This window comes from Natator depressus, chromosome 5 (assembly GCF_965152275.1).
Source record: "Natator depressus isolate rNatDep1 chromosome 5, rNatDep2.hap1, whole genome shotgun sequence".
NCBI lineage: Eukaryota > Metazoa > Chordata > Testudines > Cheloniidae > Natator > Natator depressus.
In genome coordinates, this window is record NC_134238.1 from 6,065,535 (window position 1) to 6,077,136 (window position 11,602).

The 11,602-nt window shown below is 43.9% G+C and overlaps 1 protein-coding gene across 4 annotated transcripts in view; it reads left to right on the top strand.

The window, feature by feature from the left end:
* The window catches only part of KIAA1328 (KIAA1328 ortholog), a 269,075-nt gene extending 257,888 nt beyond the window's left edge, over nt 1–11,187 (top strand). For 2 of the 4 annotated variants that reach the window (XM_074952292.1, XM_074952291.1), the window contains one exon: nt 2,881–11,185. In XM_074952292.1, coding sequence (XP_074808393.1) covers nt 2,881–3,094 — 214 coding nt within the window. In that variant the 3' untranslated portion in view covers nt 3,095–11,185. Of the gene's footprint in view, nt 1–2,880 lie in introns of all 4 variants that reach the window. The other 2 variants (XM_074952290.1, XM_074952289.1) reach the window with 2 other exon arrangements.
* The last annotated feature ends 415 nt before the right edge of the window (nt 11,188–11,602 follow it).

An 11,602-nucleotide genomic window follows, 5' to 3' on the forward strand; every position in this document is an offset into this window, starting at 1 on the left:
CTCTGTAAAGTTGTGGGACCAGCTTTTAAGATGGGAGTTTGGGTATTCGTCTTGAGATGCCTCAGAGGGGTTCAATTTTCAGAGGGCTGATGCTCAGCACTTAGAGAAAATCAAGCCCCCTTTAAAGCCTCTCAAGTTGGACACCCAAAATCATCATTAACTTCTGAAAGTCTTGGCCAGGATACTTATTATATGTCATCGTAGAGAAGGGTTAGCCATTCAAATGGTCAAGTTCAATAGAATTCTGTTTTGTTTATTTTATTTGAACTGCTTATCTGTGGCTCTCTTGGCTGGTTTGAACAGACAAATTACAAAGGGACCTGGAAAGGCTGCAAACGCAGGCAGGAAATTCACAAAAAATGCAAGCTAGTACATCTAGGGGGAAAGAATGTAATCTCAGTTAGAGGGAATAATGCAGTAATGGAGTTGCAATGCAGTAGTGGTGAGCCAGATTGACCTAGGAGTGATAGTGGACAGCAAATTGGAGGGAACAATAACGATTGAAGGAGCTGAAAGAATTGACTTACCAGCGCAACAAAAGTTTGAAAGAACTACAGTGGTTGTCATTAGAATCCACAATTGGCCATGGTGACTCCAATTAATTCCTCGGGTTAAACAAGCACTTTGATATCTCAGATACCACTGTGGGGGTAATTGGGTAAAGGTTAGCTCTTTGACAGTCGTTTGGTGTACCCTGTGCACAGTTACAACTTGGCTGAGAAGTAACTGAGGTTAGGCAGCATACTCTTGTGGTTTAGAGCAGGGAGACCTAGTCAGGAGACCACTGACATGCTACTACTGTATTTGATGAACTTGGGCAGGGCACTTAGCTTATCTATGCCTCAGGGTCCCATCTGTAAAATTCCCCATGTGGTATGTTGCAAGAGGGACCTAATTCTGCAGCAAGGCCCCTAGGTTTCTGGAGCAGACTGGAAGAGCTTGCAGTAGCTTCATTTATATTTGAAAGTGGATGTTAATATTGGATCAAATACAGTGATGAATAATGCAACCCAGTGCCATAGTATCCGTGTTGTTTGTTTGGATATTAAATTCCATTTATTGTATGCTCTCTTCCCACATTTTCAGTCTTCAGCATGCAAGAGGCCTTTGTGCACATTGTAGACGGTGGTGGTGGACAGCTGGAGGTTCTGACCACTGGCATGGCATGGCATGGCAGACGAGTGAGCACAAGCATGTCGGGGCTATTTCTGCTAAAATGATCAGTGGTGAAATACCTAGCTGTTGACGTGTAAATTCTCTCCCTTAGTTTTTAGAGTTGACACTCCATTGAGGACAGAGACACTTCGTACCTTACGGCACTGTTGTTTCAGACTGGTTGCATGCTCTGGAAGGCATCATTGTTTGATTACGCTAGATTTATATTTTAAGGGATCCCCCCTGCCCTAATGATGAGAAACATAATTTAGAAGGAATCAAGGTTAGGCTCAGGATCGCAGTTCAAGAGCAAGGGGTGAATCCTGTGGCAAATTCCACAAGTATGAAATACACTGGGCCCATCTAACGTCTTAGCTTTGTGAAGTGCTCTGAGTGCCTGAAAGGGGAATTTATTATTCGTAATTGTATGCATTATTATTTGAATAGTGTAAACACCAGGGGGGAAAGGTATTACTTAGGCTGGAATAGGGAACCATAACTAGATAGAACTGAGGGAGAGGGATGCTTAGGCAGGAAATCAGGCTAACTTCCTCAGAGAGATTTCCTGAACTGGGGAATGGCCTCCCATGGGAAGTGTTAGAAGCTGTATTGCTTGAAACATTTGAAACTGGACACACGATAAGAGTAGAAAATATATTGTCCTGCACTGGCATGTAGATCAGGTCTGATCCTGTGTGAATATTAATCGGAAGGCTCTGTCTAGAGCAGTGGTTCTTAACCTGGGGTGCACGCACCCCCTGGGGGGGGGCAAGATGCCCTTTCTGCGGGTGCGAGACATGCCAGATGTTTTTAGAAGGTAAATCATCGAAAACACAAACACAGGCACGTAAGTACAGCTACTTTGTTTCATCAAACCTATGTATTTATTAACAGTATACATTTTTTAGCAATTACTGTAATATACAAACAAAAAATATATCTAGGTTTAAAGAACTGACCTAGTTCAACGATTTTTGAGAAGGGGTGCGAGAACATATTTTGAGAACCAGAGGGTGCAGGCTGCAATAAAGGTTAAGAACCACTGGTCTAGAGTAATTGCCAGTACTCTGTGTACAATATTACTGCACGTGTAGGCTTGTAACCTCCTCCGCATCTGTACTGAACACTTAAAGGACAGCTTGAGTAATGTTTAGCATCTTTGCCTTCTGTCTTGATGCCTGAACTGTTGATTTTGTGTTACTTTGTCTGGATTATATTCCTTCAGTCCTTCAGTTACACATAGATTTCATATATTGCATAGAGATTTATAAGAGGCACGTGTGTTTTGTATCACGAAGGATAAAGATGCCTGCTGTTTTCAAATCCCTAGGAACCTAAATCAAGGGCAGAGCCTATTCAGACAAGTGCAGCATGTTTGAGTCACTTGTTGAACTGTCATGCCTGTGAGGAGTTCTCTCCTGAATCTCTGAGCTATAAATGAGGCGCTGTCCAATTCAATAGGAAACCTGGCGAGACTGACAAATTAAAAGAAAGTACTGTACTCGCAAAATAAAGTGGCCACTAAAGCTTTGCCTCTCCTTTACTGCCTCCACATTGGAGCTCACCTTAGCCGCAGTGGCAATGCTGTGATCCCTTCTGTCACGATCAGCACTATTACACAGGTTTCGCTCTAGTCAGGATGACGGAGTTAGGAATGTTCCTTCCAAATTGTGTTTGATGCTGTGGTGTTTAATAGGTCTGCATTTTCATGGTGTTTTCCTCCAGATATGAGGCCTCCCTCATTGAGTTGGTTGAAGCAATGAGTCCAGTCGCTGCCCCAGGACACCACTATGGAGAGTCTTACGACTGGAAGAAACCCCATGCCCCTCGGAATGGGAGCCCCAGAAAACCTGCATGGTGCCAAGCCCCTCGTGGCACCCGAAGCGAAGCGGAGGAGCTTGAGGAGAGCCGGATCCTGGAGGATATTTTCTTCATTTGACGAGGTTCATTACTCTGCAGCCCTTCTGCAGGATTTTTAGGACCTTGTTCCTGTCTCTGCTCTGGATTTGTTTATCGCAGTTTCACTTTTAAATTATTTGATTGACAAGTGATTGTCTCCCTCCTCGCCAAGGAGTTAGGACAGTAGCTTCCTCTTTCACTTAGAATTTAGTAATCATGCTGCGAGAACAACGTTTTTTTTTCTTTTTGGACAGTCCAATCAGAAGGTGTTAGTAAATTTTGAGCAAACTTTTCTTGTGCCAAGCAATTATTCTAAAATATAATTAAATCCACAACATTTTGGAGTCGATTGAAGCCATAGCTTAGCCAGCCCTCATATGAGAAGTATATTTCATTATCGATTTTTTTAGCGATAAAGCAGTTTGCAAGAGCTGCAGAACACACAAGAACCACTGCATTTCAATTAGATTATTTCTAATTAAAAAGCAGCCTGTTTAAAACCTAACAATGTTACAAAGGTACAAGCACTTGAATATTATTTCCAATGATTCTGTGATCTACCATTGCCTTCGGCATTCTGATATTTACTGTGCTGAGATTTTAGGGAGCATATACTCAGCTCAGCTGTATAATGTCTAATAACATTAATGGATGTTGCAGGGTTAATGCACTGTGCATCTGTTTGAAAATAGTCTTCCTTAAATCAGTACTATTTGACATAGTGTATATGCTGGGAACCCTATTGCCAGCTCCTTAAATATCTCATACAACCAGGAAATGTACAGGTCCAAACCGTATTTGATGTGCTCTTCAAAATGAGAGATATAGGAGTTATAGAGTAAGAACAGTCTTAAGGCATTTTCACTAACTTGCACTATTTTGATACCGTTTCCAGGTTCCACTGTAAATAAGACAAATCCATAATTATTTCTCATAGCAGCTCGTAATGCACGTTTCCCTGCTGGCTTTAATTATTAATGCTCTATCTATTTCAGTTTATTTAAACGCACTCCCATCTACTTCATGCACTTGGTTATGTAAAGAAATGTGCAGAATTGGTAAAAATGACTGCAGATTACAGGATGAATGGACATTTTCTGCAGGATGCAGTGTTCATATTTTATTGCAACATTGTAGCCACTGGCATGTGTTCCTAGAAATATGAAGCTAAAACATTCCTTTCACACAATAAAAGTGCAGCTAGAGAAAGTCAGAATCACAGCGGTACAGACAAGTTCTAGGCTATTTGTTTCCAACCACTGGTATATAGACCAGTATTGCTTTTTCAGTCTTTTGTGACTCGTCCTCCAGGCTCCTGCTCCATACCTCCATGGTGGTGAGCCCCTGGACTTGTCCCTGATGCACTGCTGTTGTCTGCCTCCCATGCACTTGTGCATGTACCAATCCCCAGTACCACCCTGTCCCTCAATGGAGCTGGCAAGGCTTGGCGATTAGTCCTAAGCTATTTCTCTGGCTGGCACGTGCACACCTTACAGTGTATGGAATGTGTATTGATTGAGACCGAGATTTGAGGAGTTGAAACCTTGTAACTGATTATTTTTAAAGGCATTTCTGGGAATTATGGGGTGGGCATCCCTTCTCTTGAGGAGCCCCAACTGTTAAACTACGTAGGCTGGATGGCAGCAGGTTAGCTTTTGCAGTGTCCTGGGGCAGAGGGAATGCTGTGAAGGCCAACAGCAGCACAGGCCTACTATAGTGAGGAGCTAAACAGGGTGCTGGAGGGGGAAATACCACAGCTTACATTATTCCAGACCATTTTTCTGATCTAATGTTGTTTACAAATTAATTGATGTCCTTTTCTTGCATCACAGCTGAATTTTAAAAGCTGGTTGAAAAGTACAAGGACAGAAGAGATAAGAGCAGTTTTCCTGCACTGGTGAGCCTGGTGAGAAACTGTCCCCATAGACATCTGTTTCTCTCCAGCCCTTCCTGTGGAGAGTTACGGTCTCTAACAGTATCCTGCCATGACATGTATCTGCTCCTTGAATCCACCGGGGGACAAGCTTTGTCTAGAGAATTCTGTCCTAAGGTCCCACAGACCTGGCAAGTGACCCATCACCGGCCTGGCTGGGGGAGTCTCTCTCCACCACCCTTCATGTTTCTGCTCCTTGGGCACAGGGGATCAAGTTTAACATAGTTTGCTTTGGCGTTAGAAAGAAAGGGAAAAATTCAGGAGAGGCAGCTGGTATTTGGGGGAAACCAGGAGGGAACAGACAACAGGACATGGGTTTGGATTTTTTTTAAAGGTTTGGCTTTTGTAAAAGAAATGCTTCTCTGGGTCTAGACCAAATGCGAGCCTTCAGTTTCTGGTCTAGGTCTAGACCGAACACCTTCAATTTCTGTTCTTCTCCAGATTGACTGTAACTGTAATTGCCATTTTTAACAAACACTAACAGATTTTAAAACAGCAAAAATAACATTTGAAAGGTGCCTTTGCGTACACATTCTGGAACTCTGCATGGGAGTATTATGCTCTGCAGTGCTTCATGGGTGCCAATATTTAGCCACGCTCTGATTTTTAATTATCCTTTTTGTCCGTTAATTATTTTAACTCTGATGGTGTTTTTGTCTTGAATCTGTATTTTGGTAATAATTGTATTTTAAATGGACATTGTCAAGGTTTTGGGCCTCAAACATGACCACCTCTTCATCCGAAGGAGCCATACGTGAAGCATGTTTTGCGTGTTGTAGCAAAGAATTCTGAAATGAAGAGGTTTTAAATTATCTTGTTAGGAAAGATCTCCACATTCTAATTATCCCGTAAACATGAACCAGGAGAGGCTACTAATTGCTATTAATTTGGTAGATCCTATAAAAACAAACCTTCTCCAGTCAGCTCTATTGCCGTAGTTATCAGCAGTAGACTAGGACTAGTGGTTAGCAGTCAATGCAAGCAAATATATTTTGCCACAAGGCACTACAAAATTAAAGTTATTAAAACATTTATAGCCTTGGAAGAAAATCAATTGTTGTCAAATAGAAAAGGACAAAATCAGTAGTTGGGATGGAGAGGGGAATTATTTTCCATTTGCGAAAACAATAGAGGAAATGCAAAAATTAAACTAGCAAAAGCAATCACATGACAGTGTCCTTTTAAGTTTAAACTCCTATATTAGCCCCCACTGGGGAAATACTCCAGTCCTAGATTTTGTCCAGAGTCTCCCAGATAATATGCTTCAACATCACATAAGGCTGTGTCTTACAGGAAGCTTGTGAGGTAACACATCTCCTACTAAGGTTACTCTCCATGCCTTGACTTTGTGTTTCTACCTGAATGGCTTGTATTTCCAACACCTGCTGTGTTTGTGTGGTCATCTCTCTTGCACAAACAGAGGATCTGTAAACAATCACGCATTCTTTCTACTTCCTAGCCCCTCTGGTTCTACCTGGTGAATCCTGTCCTAAACCCAAGCATATATTTATATATCTGTGTGAGGTCTTAATTTAATAAATTATCTGCTTTTTTTTTTTTCATTTTATCTTTCAGAGCTTCATTTATTGCATTATCTTTTCCTTTGTTTTGTCCAGCATGGGTATAGCAATAGACCCTTATAGAGAGACAGGACTCTCCATTGTTAGATATTTTGGTCACCATCAACACCACTGATGATGAGGTGCTGTCCACTTATCTGCGGGACCTAAAAGCATGGGCAAGTCGCAGTAGGGGAGCTTGGTTCACTTTTTCTTTCAGAGATTCCAGAAAAGGATAAAGTGCCCCACAGTTCTTCCCCAAGAGCTCTTGTTTTTGTATTGTCCCACAGGGGCACCCTCTTCAATGTGTTTGTGACATCACTGGGGGAAGGCTGTGGATTGAAATGTTGGCAGTATGCTGATAACCTAGCTCTGTCTCTCCTCAGCAAGCCCTGATGCCATTGTCTTCCTGCTGTCCTACTATGTAGTGAGGTTAGAACAGCCTCTGTCATGGGATTGAATTTGGGACCTTCATCTCCAAATTCACAGCCCTCTGGCACTAGAGCTAAAGAATAACTCCATTAGCTGATAGTAGCATAAGATTTATCCGACATATGGGCCAGCCATTAGAGGTGGGACACAACATGCAGAGCCAGTGTGTTACACCAAGGAAGGTGGAGGTGATGCTTACTGGTAGGGGGCAGTGAAAATGCCCTGAATCAAAGAGCTTTGTTCATGGATTGTCAGTTGTCACTCGATCTCTGGGTCCTGCTAGGCTCATCTCTGCTTCTACAGTCCCAGAGAGGACCAGTGGCCAGAAACGTCGTCAGCTGGCCTATCTGTTGCATCCTGTCCTCTGTGATGCAAAGGCAGTCCATGCCTTTGTCACTTCAAGGAAAGAAGACTGTATGCTCTACCTTGGGCTGCCCAGGAAGTGCAGCTATGCAGAAATTGTTGGTCAGCCGTCTAAGTAGGAAGGACCCATGAGAGCACTTCACACAGAATACTCTGACCTACAATAAAAATTCCCTATCCTCTTACAAGACAACCTCCAGCTGTTGGTCAGTATTTACACAACCCTAAATGGTATATGATTTAGCTATCTTGGCAAGCCCTCTTCCCTTATAACGTACTAACTTCTGAGGACGCTGCTTTACAGTCCTCAGGTATGAGCACAAGGTGTTTGACGGTTGTGGTTTCAGTAGATAGCTCTTAGCTATGGATGTCCCTCCCTGATCTGTTGGAGCCTGATCCTGGCAGGTTGCAATGCAAGGCTATTTAGGCTTTTTCCTGACTCTGTTGGATCCCTTCTAGCAAGTGGCTCTTGGCTGACTGTCCCTCTGCCCCATCCCACATACTAGTAGGGGCTAGCATCCCCCCAAGACAATGATATTAGATGGGAGGAGAGTATTGACGTAAATTTGGGGAGGCTGTTAAATAAGCTACAAAAATGCACCAAGATAATAGTGCTGGGAGCTTTTAGATATACATCTAGGAGTAGATAATTCCCACAGCATCCTGACAGGCTAGACAAGCGGAGCACACACAGCAGGACTAAAATACAACCACTTCTGGGGTGTAGATCAGCAACTCAGCAATAATTGGCTCTGTACAACAGTGACAGAAGGGGAAATGTTGTCTACGAATATCAGGGCAATCCCGTGATCTTGTGGAAAGCGCCATGAAGTTTTTAATATCCACATAGATGAGACACTTTTTAAGGTCTTATCCTGAAGAAGTCTCACATGGTTTACTGCATGGAGCTCAATGTGTCTTCTTCAGAAGGAGGAGTGGCAAAGCTGTATCTCCCATCTTTTGAACCCATGGCTCCGGTGGGGGTCTAGGTATTTCAAACCTGATACTTGGACAGCAATGCCATCCCTTCTGGTGAAGTTAGCTATGGATCATATTGAGATCATGGGCCGTAAATAGGCATTTCCTTTGATTGAGAGAACAGAAACCAAGTATACTGCTGTATTCTTTCTCTTCTACTCAACAGCGTCCAACTAATTATTATTAATTTGTATCACCATCATGCCTAGGAGTCCCAGTCCAGGACCCTATTGTGCTTGGTGCCATACAAACATGGAACAACAAGACAGATGCTGTCCCAAAGAGCTCACAATCTGTGTCTAGGACAAGAGGAGACAAATGGATACAGACGACTGATGGGGGAGTGCAACGGAACAATGAGACAATATTGGTCTGCATACCAGGCAGTGGTCTCATCACATCAACAGCCTAACCATTGGCAAGTTTTCTGTGGGCATTATGGAAAAGTAGAGTTTAGAGGGCTTTGAGGAAGGATGATGAGTTAATTTTACAGATGTTTACGGGGCACTCCTCCCAAGCACGAGGAGCTGCTGGAGAGAAAAAACACAGAAAGGAGGTATGTCTGTAGTTAATAGAAGGGCATGAATATCAAGGAGGGAGAGGAATTATTTAGAGTGTCATGAAATTGGCCCACAATCCCACAGCACGGTCACCATTCTGTTGCGAGTGGACCCAGTCTGTGGTCCCACGTGCTTCCAGCCTAGCTGGGTCTGGGCAAAGTCTAGTCACTGTTTCTAGCTCTGAGACTCTAGGGAACACTGCTGGGCTCAGACCTCTCGTCTGAGCTCTTCCTTGGGATGTGGGACTTTACCATCCAGCAAACTTAGACCTGAAAACAGTGTCTGAGACCCTCACAGCCTCACAGTTGTTTACGTACGCTCCCCCCACAGCTCCGCCTACACAGTGTGCCCCCTGGGCTCCTAGTTTAACTCCTTTGGGGACAATGTGGCAGGATAGCAAGAAACACAGGCTCAACAAAGGGATTTTCTTAACCGTAGTAACTTAACTCAGAGTCCTGAGGTGCCCCTGGGTCAAGCTCTGAGTGCCCCTGGGCCGTCCCATGGGTCAAGCTCACGCCTTCTTATGAGCCTGTAGTTTGTCAGCGTTTCAGGCTGGGCAGGGTTCATCCTCCATGTCCTTTTTACATGAGGCAATGGTCATCCCCCTGCAAAGAGCCAAATCTCGCTCTTCAAGGGGGCCCCTGTCTCTGTGCCATGAGCTCAGACTGAGAAGTTCCAGCCCCACCAGTCACGCTCACCCCTTCATGTGGGCTCCTGGTAGAGAGATCATTGTTCCATTGGCATGGGCCAGTCATTGAATCATTCAAAGTCAATGGCCTCCAGATGTACTCTGGCAGGGCAGCTGTCTGTAATGCAGCACAATAGGCTGCCCTAGGCCAAGTCCAGATGCGTGCTGTCGCAGTGCTGATATTCCCGGGCATAGCACAACATAGAATTCGTAATTTGATACAGGCAGTTTAAGGGAGCAGCATTTAGCATGGAGATTGGGGGTATGTCACATGATGGGGCTTCAAGCAGTTTCTAACAGTGAGGCGGTAACGGACACTGTTATACAGTCCACTGCTGCTTCACTGTTAGGAACTGCTTCAAGCCCCCATCATATGGCCTACTTAAAACTAGGTTGGATAAAGCATTAGAGAAGATCTATCCGGACTGATTCTGCACTGGCCCCAGGGGTTGGAGGAGTGGGGATGGGCTGCGTAGGACCTAAGAGGTCCTGTAGGCTGGGATTTGCAAAAGAATCTATGGGAATTAAGTGCCTAATTCCCTTTGACCCCCCTTGGAAGATATTAGTCTTAATCGCTCAGTTTGCAGCACACTGTTAGGCCCCATGTATCTTGAACCTGGGTCCGTGGTGGTCCTGGGCACCATCACACTCCTATCCTGCACCCAATAGCTCACAGACACCAGCTGGGACTGAGGTCCATAAAGCCCAACTCAGGGCAGAACACCTATCCCTGCACTCTGGGAGCGCTCCAAGGCTCCTTATTGGGTCATACCCCCAATTTAAGCCAGAGGAGGAAACAGGAAGTTGTCTGTACAACCAGGCTTCACCCTGCCATGGACCACTGGTCAGGTTCCTTCTAATCCTGCCCTCCTGGCATCCTCACTCGGCCTGAACCTTGGTAACTGTTTCCTGTCCTCTGGTTCCATCACCCAAGCCTGACCTCCTGGTATCCTGACATGGCCTGACTTTTGGTAACTAACTCTTGATCCTTGTATGACAGTCTGTACTCCTATGTTCACTCCTTTTACAAGACTATGATAAATTTTGTACAAAGTATACTTTGTGAGGTATCATTTGAAAACTCATAATTTGCTCATCATTGTTGTCCTGGTAAAATATATGTGGCAACATTGTATGTAAAGTTATAAGATTCTCCTGTATAACATTACTGAGACATTTCCAAGTTTAAAAAAGCAGGTACAAACCAGTTCCTCAAAGACAAAGGGGAACCTGTTGCCTGAGCCAGGTGTCAGGAAAATCAAATAGACCATCACCTGGTTAAGTGGCCATTCTTCAGCAGGAAAAAGGGTGTGAGCAAGAAATCTAAATTTTGGCAAACAAACAGCTGGAGGTTCCTGTACCCCATGACCTTCTGTCTCCAGAACCTCAGCTAGACATGATTTTTAAAGAAAAAAGAGAACTATAAGAAAAGGGAACAGAAGCACCTAAAAGATCTCTCCTTTCATCTCTACTCACGGCATCAGCAACACTTGAAGGACAAAGGAATCATCATTTATACTGGGGAGGGATCCTGGCAGAAAGGAATTCAGCCAGTCAGACTGCTAAAACGTGTGGAGGGAGAGACTTGTTCTTTGAAGTCACTTAGCTTGTTAAGTTGGGTATTAGTTATGTTTTACTTTTTATTTATTTGTAATCAATTTTGACTGTTATGCCTCATTGCTTGTAATCACTTAAAATCTATCTGTAGTTAATAAACGTGTGTTATTGTTTTATCTAAAACAGTGTGCTTGGACTGAAATGTTTGGGAAACTCCACTTGTGATAACAGGATTTGTGCAAATCATTTTCTGTTTATAAAATGACAGTCTGTAGATGAGCTTGTGTTGTCCAACACAGGGCTGGATAGTGCAAGATGCACATTTCTGGGGGGAAATCTTGGACTGGGAATTTGCTGGTATTGCTCTGCTGTGTAATCCAAGAGTGGCTGGTCATAGCACTCCTACAGGATAGCTGGGAGTAATTTACATGCTGGAGGCTGTGTGTGAGCAGACCAGGAGTGGTTGCTCTCACAGCAA